General features: G+C 44.6%; 1 protein-coding gene across 1 annotated transcript in view; it reads left to right on the top strand.

Annotated features, from left to right (window-relative positions):
- LOC139375690 (slit homolog 1 protein-like) overlaps nucleotides 1–22,096 on the top strand; it is a 186,542-nt gene that overhangs the window by 143,902 nt on the left and 20,544 nt on the right. The window contains exons 14-23 of the mRNA XM_071117499.1: nucleotides 1,075–1,238; nucleotides 6,375–6,398; nucleotides 8,714–8,858; nucleotides 9,183–9,257; nucleotides 9,818–9,961; nucleotides 12,626–12,769; nucleotides 16,534–16,700; nucleotides 19,934–20,066; nucleotides 21,212–21,280; nucleotides 21,873–21,944. Of these exons, the coding sequence (XP_070973600.1) occupies nucleotides 1,075–1,238; nucleotides 6,375–6,398; nucleotides 8,714–8,858; nucleotides 9,183–9,257; nucleotides 9,818–9,961; nucleotides 12,626–12,769; nucleotides 16,534–16,700; nucleotides 19,934–20,066; nucleotides 21,212–21,280; nucleotides 21,873–21,944 (1,137 nt within the window). The remainder of the gene's footprint in view (nucleotides 1–1,074; nucleotides 1,239–6,374; nucleotides 6,399–8,713; nucleotides 8,859–9,182; nucleotides 9,258–9,817; nucleotides 9,962–12,625; nucleotides 12,770–16,533; nucleotides 16,701–19,933; nucleotides 20,067–21,211; nucleotides 21,281–21,872; nucleotides 21,945–22,096) is intronic.

Genomic DNA, 22,096 nt, shown 5'->3' with positions numbered 1-22,096 from the left:
AGAAACACTGTTTTCAGCGCTGACAGCAAACTGTAGTAGGGTTTTGACTGAATGACTTGAGCAGTTTATATTTAGCAAGGACAATTGTGTTATGTTGTATAACACATATAAACAAGTATAGGCACGCACAAACACTCAGACACACACGTACACACACACACCTGTGAAGTTGATTGATAATGTTGTCCCTTGGCTCACCTGACAACACATTTCTCACCCAGAGCCCAATAGACAACAGGGTAGACGGTTCACACACACGAGCACACACACACACACACACACACACACACACACACACACACACACACACACACACACACACACACACACACACACACACACACACACACACACACACACACACACACACACACACACACACACACACACACATACATACACATACACGCCACACACACACAAACACACACACACACTGGTGTCAGAGATCCAGTCTATAACTAGCCTCTTGTTGAACCTGGATCCTGAGAAAAGAAGTACAAATATCCTCTACCCTGTCCCTGCTATTTATACTGTCCACCCTAGGCCTTGATGACCACCACATAGATCCCATCATCTCCATACCCTAGGCCTTGATGACCACCACATAGATCCCATCATCTCCATACCCTAGGCCTTGATGACCATCACATAGATCCCATCATCTCCAAACCCTAGGCCTTGATGACCACCACATAGATCCCATTATCTCCATACCATAGGCCTTGATGACCACCACATAGATCCCATTATCTCCATACCCTAGGCCTTGATGACCACCACATAGATCCCATTATCTCCATACCCTAGGCCTTGATGACCACCACATAGATCCCATTATCTCCATACCCTAGGCCTTGATGACCACCACATAGATCCCATGCCACACACAATCACACAGATGTACATCTTTAAAATGTCACACGGTAACATTTAATGTTTACAAAGATTATATTGGGATGGAATTTGTTACCCTCCCTAAATTCCTGGCATGAAATTTCCTCTCTCCTCTCTCCCCCGTATCTCCCCCACCCATTCACCCTCCCGCCCTCCCTCCACCCTCTCTCTCTTCAGTCACCTAGCCCAGAACCCATTTATCTGTGACTGTAATATGAAGTGGCTGGCAGACTACCTGCGCTCCAACCCCATAGAGACCAGCGGTGCCCGTTGTACCAGCCCCAGACGACTGGCCAACAAACGCATCGGGCAGATCAAGAGCAAGAAGTTCCGCTGCTCTGGTAGGAGGACTGGCATCTGTCTGTAGTGAACCTCTCTCTCTAAGGCTGTCTCTTCATCTCTCTCTCTCTCTCTCTCTCTCTCTCTCTCTCTCTCTCTCTCTCTCTCTCTCTCTCTCTCTCTCTCTCTCTCTCTCTCTCTCTTATTTATATTTATATATACTGTATATTTATATATTACCGGTCAAAAGTTTTAGAACACCTACTCATTCAAGGGTTTTTATATATATATATTTTTTAAACTATTTTCAACATTGTAAAATAATAGTGAAGACATCAAAACTATGAAATAGTTAGAAATAGAAACACATATAGAATCATGTATAATCAAAAAAGTGTTAAACAAATCAGAATATATTTTATATTTGAGATTCTTCAAATAACTATCCTTTGCCTTGATGACAGCTTTGCACACTCTTGGCATTCTCTCAACCAGCTTCAGCTGGAATGCTTTTCCAACAGTCTTGAAGGAATTTCCACATATGCTGAGCACTTGTTGGCTGCTTTTCCTTCACTCTCCGACTTATCCCAAACCATCTCAATTTGGTTGAGGTCGGTCATCTGATGCAGCACAACAATTTAGTTGTTGATCCTTTATCCCTAGCCGGGGGTTTTAATTTAGTTGTTGATCCTTTATCCCTAGCCGAGGGTTTTAATTTAGTTGTTGATCCTTTATCCCTAGCCGAGGGTTTAATTTAGTTGTTGATCCTTTATCCTTAGCCGAGGGTTTTAATTTAGTTGTTGATCCTTTATCCCTAGCCGAGGGTTTTAATTTAGTTGTTGATCCTTTATCCCTAGCCGAGGGTTTTAATTTAGTTGTTGATCCTTTATCCCTAGCCGAGGGTTTTAATTTAGTTGTTGATCCTTTATCCCTAGCCGAGGGTTTTAATATAGTTGTTGATCCTTTATCCCTAGCCGAGGGTTTAATTTAGTTGTTGATCCTTTATCCTTAGCCGAGGGTTTTAATATAGTTGTTGATCCTTTATCCCTAGCCGGGGGTTTTAATTTAGTTGTTGATCCTTTATCCCTCCCTCCATCCCTCTCTCCTCTAGCAGGTTTTATAGCACATTAACACACAGTGAGTCTGGTTTCACAGTACACCACAAAGAGCTGGCATCGCTGGGTAAGGCTGGCGCTGTAGCTAGGGTTTCTGCCCGTGTCCAATTCCTCAAGCCCTCTGCCTACTACAGTACCTCACTTCAAATGCCAATTTCAAATACCCCTGCCCCCACTCTGCCCATCATCCTTCCTCTCCCCCTTCCCCAATTCTCCCTACCTCCAGGCCCTTTCCTCTGTCTGTCAGGCATAGTGGGTTTTACTCTCCTGCACTCCCACCCACCCTTTACTATATTCACTCCTCATCTCCCTGATCCCCCTCACTTCCCCTGCCCATTCCCCATTCTCACCCTTTACTATATACACTCCTCACCTCCCTGATCCCCCTCACTTCCCCTGCCCATTCCCCATTCCCACCCTTTACTATATTCACTCCTCACCTCCCTGATCCCCCTCACTTCCCCTGCCCATTCCCCATTCCCACCCTTTACTATATTCACTCCCCACCTCCCTGATCCCCCTCACTTCCCCTGCCCATTCCCCATTCCCACCCTTTACTATATTCACTCCCCACCTCCCTGATCCCCCTCACTTCCCCTGCCCATTCCCCATTCCCACCCTTTACTATATTCACTCCTCACCTCCCTGATCCCCCTCACTTCCCCTGCCCATTCCACATTCCCACCCTTTACTATATTCACTCCTCACCTCCCTGATCCCCCTCACTTCCCCTGCCCATTCCCCATTCCCACCCTTTACTATATTCACTCCTCACCTCCCTGATCCCCCTCACTTCCCCTGTCCATTCCCCATTCCCACCCTTTACTATATTCACTCCCCACCTCCCTGATCCCCCTCACTTCCCCTGCCCATTCCCCATTCCCACCCTTTACTATATTCACTCCCCACCTCCCTGATCCCCCTCACTTCCCCTGCCCATTCCCCATTCCCACCCTTTACTATATTCACTCCTCACCTCCCTGATCCCCCTCACTTCCCCTGCCCATTCCCCATTCTCACCCTTTACTATATTCACTCCCCACCTCCCTGATCCCCCTCACTTCCCCTGCCCATTCCCCATTCCCACCCTTTACTATATTCACTCCTCACCTCCCTGATCCCCCTCACTTCCCCTGCCCATTCCCCATTCTCACCCTTTACTATATTCACTCCCCACCTCCCTGATCCCCCTCACTTCCCCTGCCCATTCCCCATTCTCACCCTTTACTATATTCACTCCTCACCTCCCTGATCCCCCTCACTTCCCCTGCCCATTCCCCATTCTCACCCTTTACTATATTCACTCCCCACCTCCCTGATCCCCCTCACTTCCCCTGCCCATTCCCCATTCTCACCCTTTACTATATTCACTCCCCACCTCCCTGATCCCCCTCACTTCCCCTGCCCATTCCCCATTCCCAACCTTTACTATATTCACTCCTCACCTCCCTGATCCCCCTCACTTCCCCTGCCCATTCCCCATTCTCACCCTTTACTATATTCACTCCCCACCTCCCTGATCCCCCTCACTTCCCCTGCCCATTCCCCATTCCCACCCTTTACTATATTCACTCCTCACCTCCCTGATCCCCCTCACTTCCCCTGCCCATTCCCCATTCCCACCCTTTACTATATTCACTCCTCACCTCCCTCCCACCCCCTTGGCCCTTCCTGTCTCTGGCACCCATAGGGTACAGTATAGTGTTTCTGCCTCGCTGTGTGTGTCCTCTACCCTGTCCCTGCTATTTATACTGTCCACCCTAGGCCTTGATGACCACCACATAGATCCCATTATCTCCATACCCTAGGCCTTGATGACCACCACATAGATCCCATTATCTCCATACCCTAGGCCTTGATGACCACCACATAGATCCCATTATCTCCATACCCTAGGCCTTGATGACCACCACATAGATCCCATGCCACACACAATCACACAGATGTACATCTTTAAAATGTCACCCTTTACTATATTCACTCCTCACCTCCCTGATCCCCCTCACTTCCCCTGCCCATTCCCCATTCTCACCCTTTACTATATTCACTCCCCACCTCCCTGATCCCCCTCACTTCCCCTGCCCATTCCCCATTCTCACCCTTTACTATATTCACTCCCCACCTCCCTGATCCCCCTCACTTCCCCTGCCCATTCCCCATTCCCAACCTTTACTATATTCACTCCTCACCTCCCTGATCCCCCTCACTTCCCCTGCCCATTCCCCATTCTCACCCTTTACTATATTCACTCCCCACCTCCCTGATCCCCCTCACTTCCCCTGCCCATTCCCCATTCCCACCCTTTACTATATTCACTCCTCACCTCCCTGATCCCCCTCACTTCCCCTGCCCATTCCCCATTCTCACCCTTTACTATATTCACTCCCCACCTCCCTGATCCCCCTCACTTCCCCTGCCCATTCCCCATTCCCACCCTTTACTATATTCACTCCTCACCTCCCTGATCCCCCTCACTTCCCCTGCCCATTCCCCATTCTCACCCTTTACTATATTCACTCCCCACCTCCCTGATCCCCCTCACTTCCCCTGCCCATTCCCCATTCTCACCCTTTACTATATTCACTCCTCACCTCCCTGATCCCCCTCACTTCCCCTGCCCATTCCCCATTCTCACCCTTTACTATATTCACTCCCCACCTCCCTGATCCCCCTCACTTCCCCTGCCCATTCCCCATTCTCACCCTTTACTATATTCACTCCCCACCTCCCTGATCCCCCTCACTTCCCCTGCCCATTCCCCATTCCCAACCTTTACTATATTCACTCCTCACCTCCCTGATCCCCCTCACTTCCCCTGCCCATTCCCCATTCTCACCCTTTACTATATTCACTCCCCACCTCCCTGATCCCCCTCACTTCCCCTGCCCATTCCCCATTCCCACCCTTTACTATATTCACTCCTCACCTCCCTGATCCCCCTCACTTCCCCTGCCCATTCCCCATTCCCACCCTTTACTATATTCACTCCTCACCTCCCTCCCACCCCCTTGGCCCTTCCTGTCTCTGGCACCCATAGGGTACAGTATAGTGTTTCTGCCTCGCTGTGTGTGTCTCTCTGCCAGTATACTGTGTTAGAGCAGCGGGATAGGCAGCCTGGCACTCCTCTCTCCACACACTACTCTCGCTGGTTTACAATCTACCATTGTCATCTGCCTAGCCGTGGTGAGTCATCATGTTCTCTCTCTCTCTCTCTCTCTCTCTCTCTCTCTCTCTCTCTCTCTCTCTCTCTTTCTCTTTCTTTCTCTCTCTCTCTCTCTCTCTCTCTGCCCCCTCCTGGACCTCACTTTGTGCACTGTGGCATTGCCATGATGAAACAGGAAAGGCCCTTCCCCAAACTGTTGCACACAAAGTTGGAAGCACAGAATCGTCTCAAATGTCATTGTATGCTGTAATGTTAAGATTTCCCTTCAATCAAACTAAGGAGCCTAAACCATGAAAACAGCCCCAGACCATTATTCCTCCACCACCAAACTTTGCAGTTAGCATTAGCGTTCTCAGGTAGCGTTCTCCAAACTCAGACTTGTCCGTTGGACTGCCAGATGGTGAAGCAAGATTCATCACTCCAGAGAATGCGTTTCCACTGCTCAAGAGTCCAATGGCGGCATTGCGCATTGTGATCTTAGGCTTGTGTGCGACTGCTTGGTCATGGAAACCCATTTCATGAAGCTCCCGACGAACAGTTCTTGTGCTACTGTTGCTTCCAGAGGTAGTTTGGAACTTGGTAGTGAGTGTCACAACCGATGACAGATGATTTTAATGCTCTACATACTATAGCACTCAGGGATCCCAACTGACTTGTTGGGAAGGTGGCATCCTATGGCGGTGCCACATTGAAAGTCACTGAACTTTTTAATACGGCCATTCTACTTCCCATGTTTGTCTATGGAGATTGCATGGCTGTGTGCTTGATGTTATACACGTGTCAGTAATGGGTGTGGGTAATATACCCGAATCCACTAATGTCCACATATGTATGTCCACATACTTTTGCCCATGTAGTGTATGTGAGAATGTATATCTGTGTTGACTGACATCATTGCTTCTCTCTTGTTTCCATCACAGCCAAGGAACAATACTTCATCCCTGGTGAGTAGCTTGTGTTCACGCATTTACACATCTCCCTTGCTATTCACCTCTCCATCCCTCCATTCATTCTGTAGTTCTCCTCTTCTCTATCTCTTTCTCCGTCTAACTGGAATGGGTTAACTCTTGTGGTTTGTGTTTTACCGTAAGTCATGTGTGCTTCTTTGTCTGGCCCTCTGCCTCAGCTCAGCTCTGCGCGTGCGCGCGCGCGTGTGTGTGTGTGTGTGTGTGTGTGTGTGTGTGTGCGCGCATCTTTGAGAAAGACACTGGGCTATCATTGGCAGGTGACATGAATGAAATACAATATGAAAGCTTAATACTAAATCTGTCCTCTTCAAAAAATGTATGACAAATACTCACAAAAACACTGGAATGGCATGTTATATTCTGTGAATAATTGGACTGTGGAATATACTGTAGACTACTAACATTCAGTCTCTGTACTGGCAGACAACTTTCTTCCCAACAAACTCCACCTCGCTATCTCCCTACCTCCCTTTCTCTTTCCCTCATTCTCTCTCATTCCCTCTCTCTCACTTTCTCTCTCCCTCCCCCACTATCTATCAGTCCTCGTGTCTCAGTGAAAGATAAGTCACTCTGCTAGATCAAAGAACATCCTGAAACTTTCATTGCTTCCTGTGTAGCAGGAAATTACATTTACTTCCGTTCATCCACTTCGCTCTGTAATAAGCATTATTAGACTTCACTCATCGCCTGTGTGTGTGTGTGTGTGTGTGTGTGTGTGTGTGTGTGTGTGTGTGTGTGTCGTCCACAGCACAGTGTAATGAGCGTCATTAGACTTCAGTCATCATCAGTACAGGACTTCCTGTATGTCTGAGCTGTTTGTCTCAGAGTCCAAAAGAGACCAATAAGGCTGTATTGTAGAAGCAGAACACATGGAACAACATGTCTCAGTCACAACTGTTCTCACTGAGACAGCCTCAGGAGATGAGGAGAGGAAGCTAAGCTAGTCTATTGGGATGAAGGAAAGGAGATGAGGAGAGGAAGCTATGTTAGTCTATTGAGATGAAGGAAAGGAGATGAGGAGAGAAATATTTGTCTATACCCATAGTTAGTGAGTATGCATGGATGCACGTCACAGTGGTCAAATACAAACACAGCTTGAGACACCTGTCATTTTTGGAGTCAGGTTATTTTTGACACGGCAGTGCTTCTGTAGCTAGCAGAATGGTGAAGAAGTGACTGTAAACAGTTTGAATTGGCTAACTGTGAGGTGAAACAATTCACTTATTTACCACCAATTAGCCATCTCAAATCTCGTTCCTAGCAGGCACAAAGGTGTCACCAAACCGGCAAAGTGTCTCCAGCAATTTTGACCTTTTAACATTCTACGACGTCTCCACTTTCCGAGCGTATTGAGTTGAAGCCTCTGTCTGTGGCTCTGGGGGCTCTACTCTTTACAGGGGCACGATGACATCATCCCTAAACTTCACTTAGGGGTGGAGCGGAGCGTGCGAGCGCTACGGAACACGGGACACAGATGACTAACTAACAAACATTGGGCTATCCTCTCTGAGTGAGACAGACACACAAACACACACACACACAAACACATAGACAGACATACACACAGACGCATACACACAGACACATAGACACACACACACACACACACACACACACACACACACACACACACACACACACACACACGCACACACACACACACACACACACACACACAGAAACACACACAGACACACACATAGACACACACACACACACACACACAGAAACACACACAGACAAACACACACATAGACACACACATACATTAAGTGGCTGCTAGTGTGTATCCATTATTGATATAACCGGCTCCAGGCTTTCTGGTATGTACACCTCTTTTCATAGACAGAGAGGGATGGGAGGGAGGGAGGGAGGGAGGGAAGGAAGGAAGGAAGGAAGGAAGGAGGGAGAGGAGAGGAGAGGAGAGGAGAGGAGAGGAGAGGAGAGGAGAGGAGAGGAGAGGAGAGAGGTATTATAGGCATTTCTGTTGTCCAGATGGGATAGGGCAGTGTGGGTCTAGGGTGACAGATAAGGTAGAGGTGATATGATCCTTGACTAGTCTCTCAAATGACAGAAGTGAGTGCTACGGGGCGACAGTCATTTAGTAGTTATGAATTCGTAGTAAAGACACCTCTATATGTTGTGTGTGTGACGTGTTTATACCAATTGTGCGTGTGTGTTTTGTGTTTCAGGTACATTTAGGTTTGTTAAAAACTGTGTGTTGTGTTTGTTGTGTATCAGGTACAGTTTTTTTTAAAGGTTGTGTGTGTTTGTGTGTTATGTGCCCTCAGGCACTGAGGACACCCGTCTGAATAATGAGTGTAACAGTGATCCAGTCTGTCCTCCTAAATGTCGCTGTGAGTCCAACGTGGTGGACTGCTCCAACCTCCGAATCAAAAAGATACCAGAACACATCCCTGCCTCTACCACTGAACTGTAAGAGTACACACACACACACACACACACACACACACACACACACACACACACACACACACACACACACACACACACCGACACCGACACACACACACACACAGACACCGACACACACACACCGACACACACACACACACACACACACACCGACACACACACACACACACACACACACACACACACACACACACACACACACACACACACACACACACACACACACACGTGTTTGAATATTCTTCAGGATTCATGGCTATGTTTATTTAACGTCAGCTTCATTCTAACCATATATGGTCTGTTTCCTCCTCTCTCTCTTCCTAGTCGTCTGAACAACAATGAGATCACTACACTGGAGGCTACAGGAGTCTTCAAGGCCCTCTCCCAGCTCAACAACATGTACGTTGTGGTTTATGTTATGAATGAAGTAGACAGAAATGTCTCACTAGTCTAGCTACCAGTCTGTTTAGCCACAAGTACAAGCAGTGGAATACAAGGAGTGGAATATAAGGAGTGGAATATAAGGAGTGGAATACAAGGAGTGGAATACCAGGAGTGGAATGAAAGGAGTGGAATACAAGGAGTGGAATATAAGGAGTGGAATATAAGGAGTGGAATACAAGGAGTGGAATACAAGGAGTGGAATGAAAGGAGTGGAATACAAGTAGTGGAATACAAGGAGTGGAATATAAGGAGTGGAATATAAGGAGTGGAATACAAGGAGTGGAATACAAGGAGTGGAATACAAGGAGTGGAATACAAGGAGTGGAATACAAGGAGTGGAATATAAGGAGTGGAATACCAGGAGTGGAATGAAAGGAGTGGAATACAAGTAGTGCAGTGTTAGCTAACAGACTGGTACCAAGGCTATGTCTCACTGCTGCTACCAAAAAAAGTTAAGAAGTTCACTAAAGTATTTTTTCATCTTTCTTTAATCACCATTATTTATTTATTCCCAGTAACCTTAGCAACAATAAGATCACGGAGATCGAGGATGGGACGTTTGAGGGGGCGGGGTCTGTCAACGAGCTCCATCTTTCAGCCAATCAGCTGGATTCTGTCCGCAGCGGAATGTTCAAGGGACTGGATGGACTGCGCATGTTGTGAGTCACACACACACACACACACACACACACACACACACAGTGACCCAAACAGACACAGATGCACACATGAGCACAAGTAGGCACACACACTCATGCATGCATGGATGAGAACCATCATGCACTGACGCTTAATGTACTAGTCTTGCTTGGCAGAATTGTGGAAGTCCACACAGCGGCTGTGGAAAGAGACTACTCATGTATTACAGTTTTTTTCGATTGCTAAACGACAGTGGACACAACTGGAGTCACATGTGCAAAACTCTAACTACAGTCTGCACAGCAGCAGTTCATGTGGACCAAACTCTAGTTCGTTTTTCATTGCTTGAACACAGTTTTCAAAACTCTACACACTTATCCCATGACTTTAACCACAACCTGCACAACACTGTAGATTTACAGCACTTTGTTCAAATGCTAACACACTGCTGTCAAAACTGTGAACCACACATTCAAAACGGAATAGATTTCAGCCTTGTGCCTTTCAAACACTGCTGATTGCAATTTCAGCTGAAAGGCTAAGCAGGTGTCTTGTTTTAGACTTGTTAGTGAACACACACACATATTACAGTATATATAGGTAGAGCTCAGAAAGACTCATTTTGGAAATGGAACAAGGAAGATGGGTTCGTGGAGGGAGAAGGGTGGCAGGGAGAGGGCGGATGCGTGGAGGAAGACAAAGAAGACAAAGAACTGTTATTTCAGATGAAATAAGGGCTACACTTATAGACCATGTCGTGAACCATGGTCTCTCATTGAGAGAGGCAGGGTTGAGGGTGCAAACCAATCTGCAAAGATCCACAGTGGCATCTGTAATGCGAATTTTCCATCATGCAAACAGGTGAGAGTTACATCCTTACAGTAAATGAAAACATTACAGGAATCTATTTTGTATTGCAATTATAGAATATTTACACAGATATATATTACAGTAAGTTTGACTGTAAAATATATTTTTACAACAGGATCCAAAGGCTGCCCCCAACAGGGGGAAGAGGAAAAATATTTTCAGATGCGCAAGAAAATGCTATTGTTGACATGGTTGTTGTCAACAATGCAATAAAACTGCGGGAGATTCAAGATAGAGTGCTGGCTGATAATGATATATTTGAAAATGTTAATTCTGTCAGCACAACAACTATTGCTAGAGTCCTAAAGAAACACCAAGTTACAATGAAACAGTTATACACTGTACCGTTCGAGAGAAACAGTGAACGGGTAAAAGAGCAAAGATACCAATATGTCCAGGTAAGACGTCTGAGGTTACGTACACAGCTATACAAAATATTTACAGTAAAAAAAAACACTAGCATTTCTACAGTAAAACTGTGCACTTACTGTTTTTCAGAGAGTAATGGAGGTGGAAGCACTGGAAAGACCACATTCATTTGTATTTATCGATGAAGCTGGATTTAACCTTGCCAAAACACGGCGCAGAGGAAGGAATGTTATAGGTCAAAGGGCCACTGTGGAGGTTCCAGGCCAAAGGGGGGGAAATATCACCATGTGTGCTGCAATGGCCAATGATGGTTTGCTTCTCAACACACCACTCATTGGCCCATACAACACAGAAAGGCTTATAGCTTTCCTAGAACAGCTCTATGCTCAGCTAGTGCCAGCAGAACAGGGGGAGCCAGTAAGAAACCCCCAAGTTTTTGTCATAGTTTGCGATAACGTTGCTTTTCACCACTCTGCAGCTGTCACAGATTGGTTTGCAGCACATCACAGATTTATGGTTTTGTACCTGCCTGCATATTCACCCTTCCTCAACCCAATAGAGGAGTTTTTCTCTGCCTGGAGGTGGAAAGTGTTTGGTCACCACCCACATGACCAAATGTCTCTTTTGGAAGCCATGCGTGCCGGATGTGAGGACACGAGTCCAGAGGACTGCCAGGGATGGATAAGGCACTCCAGAAGGTTCTTCCCCAGGTGCATGGCAAGAGAAAACATTAGATGTGATGTTGAAGAAAACCTGTGGCCTGATGCTAGAGAGAGGCAGGATTAGCCCCTCAATTATTTGTTCGAATTACAGTATGTACTTTTAGTTTCTACCTTTTTTTTCTCATTACTGTAATTCCGTAAATTACTACAGACTATTGAAGCAAACTGCTAATTTTCATTTACCTTAAAGAATTGTTATGTTCTAAAAATTTTAATAAATTATGTGAAAGAATGTCACTCTTTTCTTTGAAGAAAATATTACTTTGTATGAAGTCACTGAAATTGTTCAAACTGTAAAGATGAAAAGTTTGTATTTTCTGTATTGGTGTTTGATGCTAGTGTTTTTACTCTCAGTGTGTTCTGAGTGACAGTGTGTGTTATCTCAGTGAGGGTTGTGCATAGTGTTTGGCTGCACTGAGCGTGTTTTGAGCCATGTGTTAAGAGTTGTGTTGCTTGGAATGAGTTTTGCAGGTGATGTGAACTGTTTAGCTCAGGTGACTGTTGGTAGTGCAGACTGTAGTTAGAGTTTTGCACATGTGACTCCAGTTGTGCCCACTGTCGTTTAGCAATCGAAAAAAACTGTAACACCCACAATACATCATCCAAATCCTCCTTTTCCAACACTGTATCTTCCTCCTAATATTTCATATTAGGAACATTTCAATACACTTCTTGTCAATTCATATGGGATATATGCCAATTAAGCAGTTTTCTCTATTCCAGAATGTTGAGGAACAACAAGATCAGATGTATCCATAACAACAGCTTCACCGGCCTGCACAACGTTCGCCTGTTGTCTCTCTATGACAACCAGCTAACTACCATCACCCCTGGAGCCTTCGACACCCTGCAGACACTGTCTACACTGTAAGACACACAAACACGTGCGCACTCACACACACTAAAGTCCAGAAAATGAATGCCAAATCTATTTTTATTTTCACAATGCGATGCGTTACTCAAATCGCTTTGAGAAAAATAGTCTTCTAATTAGCCTTCTTACCCAATAAAAGCCTGTAGCCGACATAACAAAAAAATACCTTTACATGAAATAGTGTTAAGATAATCAAATATTTCAGGCCTAATTCAAACTTAAATAAACCATTCCCAGAATTGAATACAGGCTGCAAACATAGGATACATTTATTTAGTAGACTACCCAACCTAAGGCTCCCCAGCCATTTTTCAGACACTTGAAACCCTTTTTAAATGCAATCTAGAGCCATAATCTTTACATTACATTCTACAGTGCCTTGCGAAAGTATTCGGCCCCCTTGAACTTTTCGACCTTTTGCCACATTTCAGGCTTCAAACATAAAGATATAAAACTGTATTTTTTGTGAAGAATCAACAACAAGTGGGACACAATCATGAAGTGGAACAACATTTATTGGATATTTCAAACTTTTTTAACAAATCAAAAACTGAAAAATTGGGCGTGCAAAATTATTCAGCCCCTTTACTTTCAGTGCAGCAAACTCTCTCCAGAAGTTCAGTGAGGATCTCTGAATGATCCAATGTTGACCTAAATGACTAATGATGATAAATACAATCCACCTGTGTGTAATCAAGTCTCCGTATAAATGCACCTGCACTGTGATAGTCTCAGAGGTCCGTCAAAAGCGCAGAGAGCATCATGAAGAACAAGGAACACACCAGGCAGGTCCAAGATACTGTTGTGAGGAAGTTTAAAGCCGGATTTGGATACAAAAAGATTTCCCAAGCTTTAAACATCCCAAGGAGCACTGTGCAAGCGATAATATTGAAATGGAAGGAGTATCAGACCACTGCAAATCTACCAAGACCTGGCCGTCCCTCTAAACTTTCAGCTCATACAAGGAGAAGACTGATCAGAGATGCAGCCAAGAGGCCCATGATCACTCTGGATGAACTGCAGAGATCTACAGCTGAGGTGGGAGACTCTGTCCATAGGACAACAATCAGTCGTATATTGCACAAATCTGGCCTTTATGGAAGAGTGGCAAGAAGAAAGCCATTTCTTAAAGATATTCATAAAAAGTGTAGTTTAAAGTTTGCCACAAGCCACCTGGGAGACACACCAAACATGTGGAAGAAGGTGCTCTGGTCAGATGAAACCAAAATTGAACTTTTTGGCAACAATGCAAAACGTTATGTTTGGCGTAAAAGCAACACAGCTCATCACCCTGAACATACCATCCCCACTGTCAAACATGGTGGTGGCAGCATCATGGTTTGGGCCTGCTTTTCTTCAGCAGGGACAGGGAAGATGGTTAAAATTAAAGGGAAGATGGATGGAGCCAAATACAGGACCATTCTGGAAGAAAACCTGATGGAGTCTGCAAAAGACCTGAGACTGGGACGGAGATTTGTCTTCCAACAAGACAATGATCCAAAACATAAAGCAAAATCTACAATGGAATGGTTCAAAAATAAACATATCCAGGTGTTAGAATGGCCAAGTCAAAGTCCAGACCTGAATCCAATCGAGAATCTGTGGAAAGAACTGAAAACTGCTGTTCACAAATGCTCTCCATCCAACCTCACTGAGCTCGAGCTGTTTTGCAAGGTGGAATGGGAAAAAAATTCAGTCTCTCGATGTGCAAAACTGATAGAGACATACCCCAAGCGGCTTACAGCTGTAATCGCAGCAAAAGGTGGCGCTACAAAGTATTAACTTAAGGGGGCTGAATAATTTTGCACGCCCAATTTTTCAGTTTTTGATTTGTTAAAAAAGTTTGAAATATCCAATAAATGTCGTTCCACTTCATGATTGTGTCCCACTTGTTGTTGATTCTTCACAAAAAAATACAGTTTTCTATCTTTATGTTTGAAGTCTGAAATGTGGCAAAAGGTCGCAAAGTTCAAGGGGGCCGAATACTTTCGCAAGGCACTGTATGTGAATTTTTTTTCTTTTTTCTGCATGTCTAAGCACACCTCCTGAGCTGTCTGTATCCTCCTGACTGGAAGTTTTCAGATCCCTTGAATATGTCCACATTTTGTTACGTTACAGCCTTATTCTAAAATGGATTAAATAATTGTTTATCCTCGTCAATCTACACACAATACCCCATAACGACGAAGTGAAAACAAATAAAAAACAGAAATAACTAATTTACCTGTATTCAGACCCTTTCTATGGGACTCAAAATTGAACTCAGGTGCATCCTGTTTCCATTGATTATCCATGAGAAGTTTCTACAACTTGATTGGAGTCCACATGTGGTAAATTCAATTGATTGGACAAGAGGTCGAATTAATTGTCCGAAGAGTTCCGAGACAGGATTGTGTCGAGGCACAGATCTGGGGAAGGGTACCAAAAAATGTCTGCAGCATTGAAGATACCCAAGAACACAGTGGCCTCCATCATTCTTAAATGGAAGTTCCTCTGTGGGGATGGGAGAACCTTCCAGAAGGACTACCATCTCTGCAGCACTCCACCAAACAGGACTTTATTATAGCGTGGCCAAACGGAAGCCACTCCTCAGTAATAGGCACAAGACAGCCACCTTGGAGTGTGCCAAAATGCACCTAAAGACTCTCAGACCACGAGAAACAATATTCTCTGGTCTGATGAAACAAAGATTGAACTCTTAGGCCTGAATACCTAACATCATGTCTGGAGGAAACCTGGCACCATCCCTACGGGTAAGCATGGTGATGGCAGTATCATGCTTTGGGGATGTTTTTCAGCGGCAGGGACCAGGAGACTAATCAGGATCAAGGGAAAGATGAACAGAGCAAAGTACAGAGAGATCCTGGATGAAAACCTGCTCCAGAGCACTCAGGACCTCAGACTGGGGCTAAGATTTACCTTCCAACAGGACAATGACCCTAAGCACACAGCCAAGACAATGCAGGAGTGGCTTCGGGACAAGTCTCTGAATGTCAAGGGGTCTGAATACTTTCTGAATGCACTGCATTTCCCTGCGTCTCTGCTAAAATCTGGGTAAAAGATTGAAAGAAATGTGAGTCTTATTCAGTACGTTTAGTAATGAATTGTTCTTCTACCAACCTTGCCAGCAGGCATGACAGCTAAGATAGATAGACAAGCTAGCTACTCTATCTTGATTGATAGCGTGAAATGGCTTCTTGGTAGCTAGTTATGAGGTTGGGAGATTGGGAACCTATCTGGGCTAGCTAAAGACAACTTCAGAAAATGGCTAGGTGGCTAGTACAGCAACAAGTATATATTTTTAAATACAATATATTAACCAGCATTAATCTGAGGGGGCACGTGCCCCTGTGCCCCGTATGGACATGGCGTCTCTGCGTGGCTGGTAGCCTATATCTGCCTCGCCACTCACTGAATGGATTTCGCAACACAACAAGCTCCTGTAAAAAAAATGATTGCAAACGTTTCCGACCCGCAGTGTAATTGTTCTGAACTGTGAGCTGAACCACGGGTTGAAATAATGGTTTCATTCTACACAGCAGTTGAATTTTCACCCGATGCAGGGCTCTAACACACCTACACACACACACACCTACACCTTCACACCTTCACACACACACACACACACACACACACACACACACACACACACACACACACACACACACACACACACACACACACACACACACACACACACACACACACACACACTTAATTGGTGTAATTGTTAAGTCTAACTCTCTCTTTCCATCAGTAACCTCCTGGCTAACTCCTTCAACTGTGACTGTCGTCTGGCCTGGCTTGGTGATTGGCTGAGAAGCAGAAAGATCGTCACGGGCAACCCTCGATGCCAGCGCCCCGCCTTCCTCAAAGAGATCCCACTACAGGACGTGGCACTGCCTGACTTCCGCTGTGAAGAGGGTGAGTTTGGGTCGAAACACACACACACTCTCTAGCACACACAGTTCTGCCTCACACTCTCTAGCACACACATTTCTGCCTCACACTCTCTAGCACACACAGTTCTGCCTCAAACTCTCTAGCACACACAGTTCTGCCTCACAATCTTTAGCACACACAGTTCTGCCTCACACTCTAGCACACACAGTTCTGCCTTGATGGGAGTTACGGGTTTCGCTCATACAACTGCTTCAAGACATTTGGGACTGAAGACCGCAGATTGTAGCACAATATACAGAAAGAGATCTAGCCCTTTTGAGTTGTCAAAGCATCTGGGGTTTTTTGTGGGGGGAGAGGGGGAAGTACTGTCCCTTAAAGATAGAGATAAGGATCTATTGATGGCCCTCATTGTGTGGGAGGTATGTTAGTGATCTATTGATGGCCCTCATTGTGTGGGAGGTATGTTAGTGATCTATTGATGGCCCTCATTGTGTGGGATGTATGTTAGTGATCTATTGTTGGCCCTCATTGTGTGGGAGGTATGTTAATGATCTATTGTTGGCCCTCATTGTGTGGGAGGTATGTTAGTGATCTATTGATGGCCCTCATTGTGTGGGAGGTATGTTAGTGATCTATTGTTGGCCCTCATTGTGTGGGAGGTATGTTAATGATCTATTGTTGGCCCTCATTGTGTGGGAGGTATGTTAGTGATCTATTGTTGGCCCTCGTTGTGTGGGAGGTATGTTAGTGATCTATTGTTGGCCCTCGTTGTGTGGGAGGTATGTTAGTGATCTATTGATGGCCCTCATTGTGTGGGAGGTATGTTAGTGATCTATTGTTGGCCCTCGTTGTGTGGGAGGTATGTTAGTGATCTATTGATGGCCTTCATTGTGTGGGAGGTATGTTAGTGATCTATTGCTGGCCCTCGTTGTGTGGGAGGTATGTTAGTGATTTATTCATGGCCCTCGTTGTGTGGGAGGTATGTTAGTGATCTATTGTTGGCCCTCGATGTGTGGGAGGTAAGTTAGTGATTTATTGATGGCCCTCATTGTGTGGGAGGTATGTTAGTGATCTATTGTTGGCCCTTGTTGTGTGGGAGGTAAGTTAGTGATTTATTGATGGCCCTCATTGTGTGGGAGGTAAGTTAGTGATCTATTGATGGCCCTCATTGTGTGGGAGGTATGTTAGTGATCCATTGATGGCCCTCATTGTGTGGGAGGTATGTTAGTGATCTATTGATGGCCCTCATTGTGTGGGAGGTAAGTTAACCAGCTGGTACTGGACTGATAGAACATGCTTCACAATATCTCACTCCTCTTTCTTTCAAAGTCAAAAGGCGGTTGAACGTGACTCTAGGTATCAACTGTCTTTGTAAATGTATTTTATTATTTTGTTTACCAAGCGATTTCACCCTATGTCTCTGATCGATTCTTATGACACACACACACACACACCCTCAGCCGTACCTATGTCTCTGATTGAATCTTATTTTTATTTTACCTTTATTCTACTAGCCAAGTCAGTTAAGAACAAATTCTTATTTTCATTGACGGCCTAGGAACAGTGGGTTAACTGCCTGTTCAGGGGCAGAACGACAGATTTGTACCTTGTCAGCTCGGGGATTCGAACTTGCAACCTTTCGGTTACTAGTCCAACGCTCTAACCACTAGGCTACCCTGCCGCCCCACGGCGGGGGTATGACACACAAACACACACATACACACACTCAGTCGTACCTATGTCTCCGATCGATTCTTATGACATACACACAAACACACACATAAACACACTCAGTCGTACCTATGTCTCTGATCGATTCTTATGACACACACACACACTCAGCACGTACCTATGCCTGAAGTCAATGCTGGCTGAGTGTTATTGAGCTGTTAGCTGTATTGATCAGTGAATCTGCTTCCTACTGAGAACGAATACTAGGTCTGTCTTTGTCTCTGCAGTTTACACTATCATCTCTATCTAATCTCTCATTTAATATGTCATCTCTATCTAATCTCTCATTAAATATGTCATCTCTATCCAATCTCTCATTTAATATGTCATCTCTATCTAATCTCTCATTAAATATGTCATCTCTATCTAATCTCTCATTAAATATGTCATCTCTATCCAATCTCTCATTTAATATGTCATCTCTATCTAATCTCTCATTAAATATGTCATCTCTATCTAATCTCTCATTTAATATGTAATCTATCTAATCTCTCATTTAATATGTCATCTCTATCTAATCTCTCATTTAATATCATCTCTATCTAATCTCTTATTAAATATGTAATCTCTATCTAATCTCTCATGTAATGTCATCTCTATCTAATCTCTCATTTAATGTCATCTCTATCTAATCTCTCATTTAATATGTTCTCTCTGTCTAATCTCTCATTTAATATGTTCTCTCTATCTAATCTCTCATTTAATATGTTCTCTCTGTCTAATCTCTCATTTAATATGTTCTCTCTATCTATTCCTCATTTAATACTTCATCTCTATCTAATCTCTCATTTAATATGTTCTCTCTATCTCATCTCTCATTTAATGTCATCTCTATCTAATCTCTCTGTTCTCTCTATCTAATCTCTCATTTAATATGTTCTCTCTATCTAATCTCTCATTTAATATGTCATCTCTATCTAATCTCTCATTTAATATCATCTCTATCTAATCTCTTATTAAATATGTAATCTCTATCTAATCTCTCATGTAATGTCATCTCTATCTAATCTCTCATTTAACATGTTCTCTCTATCTAATCTCTCATTTAATATGTTCTCTCTATCTAATCTCTCATTTAAAATGTCATCTCTATCTAATCTCTCATTTAATATGTCATCTCTATCTCATCTCTCATTTAATATGTTCTCTCTATCTAATCTCTCATTTAATATGTCATCTCTATCTAATCTCTCATTTAATATGTCATCTCTGTCTAATCTCTAATTTAAAACTTTCTCTCTATCTAATCTCTCATTTAATATGTCATCTCTATCTAATCTCTCTGTTCTCTCTATCTAACTTCTCATTTAATATGTTCTCTCTATCTAACCTCTGTTTTTCTCTCTATTTAACCTCTCTGTTCTCTCTATCGAACCTCTCTGTTCTCTCTATCTAACCTCTCTGTTCCCTCTATTTAACCTCTCTGTTCTCTCTATCGAACCTCTCTTTTCCTCGTTTCCGCTATTCAATTTCTCTTGCTAGATGAATAATCAAACCTGCCTTCTCCCTCTGTCTCTCTCCAGGAGTGGAGGAGATGAGCTGTGTGCCCAGGCCTCAGTGTCCCAGTGAGTGTACATGTCTGGAGACTGTGGTACGCTGCAGTAACAATCACCTCCGTGCGCTGCCCAAAGGCATCCCCAGAAACGTCACTGAATTGTGAGTTCCTCCTCAGTACATCAAATATTTCAATCATAAGAATGTTTTATGATACAATCAGGTGGAATTTTATGGACATGAGCAGATCGTAGCAATGGACATAACACAGAAGAAAGATGGAGAGAGGAGAAAGAAAGAAATAGAAAGAGAGAGAGAGGGAGAGAGAGAGAATAAACATTATAGTTCTTCTCTCAGACATTCCTCTCTACTCACAGAGGCCTCCAGGCCTAATACTGACATCACTCCAACTACGATAGCCAAGAACTGTGTGTGTGTGTGTGTGTGTGTGTGTGTGTGTGTGTGTGTGTGTGTGTGTGTGTGTGTGTGTGTGTGTGTGTGTGTGTGTGTGTGTGTGTGTGTGTGAGAGAGAGATCCACAGCAGCAAGAGAACATTTTAATGAGCAGGTTTTGTTGGGATGGGTCTGGAGATAGATAGAGAGGGTTGGGGGGAGGTAGGGGGGGGAGATAGAAAGAGAGGGGTGTGTGGGGGGAGATAGTGGAGGGAAACGGGAGCTAGATAGAGAGGGGTGGGGGAGGGAGGGGAGGGAGGGAAGGGGGAGATAGATAGATAAAGAGGGGTGGGGGAGGGAGGGAGGGAAGGGGGAGATAGATAGAAGGGGTAGAGGGGAGGGGAGATAGATAAAGAGAGGTGGGGGAGGGAGGGGAGGGAAGGAGGAGATAGATAGAGAGGGGTGGGGGGAGGGAGATAGATAGAGAGGGGTAGGGGGAGAGAGGGAGATGGATAGAGAGAGTGGGGGAGATAGATAGAGAGGGGTGGGGGGAGGGAGATAGAGAGGGATGGGGGGAGATAGATAGAGAGGGGTGGGGGGGGGGAGGAGAGGGGGGAGGGAAGGAGGAGAAGGATATATAGATAGGGAGGGAGGGAGGGAGGGAGGGAGGGAGGGATATAGATAGAGAGGGGTAGGGGGAGGAGTCGGGGAAGGTGTAGGGGGAGGGAAGGAGGAGATGGATAGAGAGGGGTGGGTGGGGTGGGGGAGTGGTGGGACAGTGTTACTATCTGACAGGGGGTTGTTAGGGTTCGTGGTCTGGCCTTTCTCTCTCTGTGGCCTTAGAAAGACCTGGGCTCTGAATGCTGCCATTTTACACAAGTATTAAACTCTGAATATCTGTCTGTCTCTCCACAGGTATCTGGATGGGAACCAGTTTGGCATGGTACCAAAAGAGCTTTCTACCTTTAAATACCTCCAGTTAGTGTGAGTGTGTCTACCTGGCCAACCTTGATGTTACGTGGTGTTATTTGGCAGTGTGTACCGTGTCCAATCAAAAACGCATCTTTCGACCGATGGGTAAAATAATATGTTACATGTTACTCTAAAAAAACAGTGGTCCACCCCTTGTGTCTCCATCGTAATCACTTCAAAAGTTTTTACCCTTGTAGGATGGCCAGAATTAGGGGGACTAATTCAATGGAGGCCAGAGAAAGAAAGGGGTAGAAACTCTGGGTAATATAATTGCGTCAGCTAGGCTGGATACTGTAGGAGAACTGTGGCTAACTGACAGGTACACTGTTGAACTTCTTTCTTCTCCAATCCGGAGGACATAAAACAAGCTTTTTATTTTCAATTCAGCTCTCAACAGAGCTCGGTGCTTACTATCAGATGTTACAAAATCCAACTTTTTAGATATAATGTTAATGATATGGTAGAGAAAGACCCCACTGAACAGTTCATATCATGAACAATCATATTTGTTTTGGTGAAATGTATTTTATAACATAAGGAATGACACTTCATGGGTGGATGCCCTACAGTGTGTGATTTAACAGTGTGTTCTGTGTCCTTTTAGAGACCTTAGTAACAACAAGATCAACTCTCTCACCATCTCTTCATTCTCCAACATGAGTCAGCTCACGACACTGTAAGCACTGATCCGTTTACCTGTCCACCTGTCTACCTGTCCACCTGCCCACCTGTCCACCTGTCCACCTGTCTACCTGTCTACCTGTCCACCTGTCCACCTGTCCACCTGTCTACCTGTCTACTTGTCTACCTGTCTACCTGTCCACCTAT

Source organism: Oncorhynchus clarkii, chromosome 20, assembly GCF_045791955.1.
Source record: "Oncorhynchus clarkii lewisi isolate Uvic-CL-2024 chromosome 20, UVic_Ocla_1.0, whole genome shotgun sequence".
Classification (NCBI taxonomy): Eukaryota; Metazoa; Chordata; class Actinopteri; order Salmoniformes; family Salmonidae; genus Oncorhynchus; species Oncorhynchus clarkii.
Note: the sequence above shows the minus strand (reverse complement) of the source record. Positions and strands in the feature narration are given on the sequence as shown.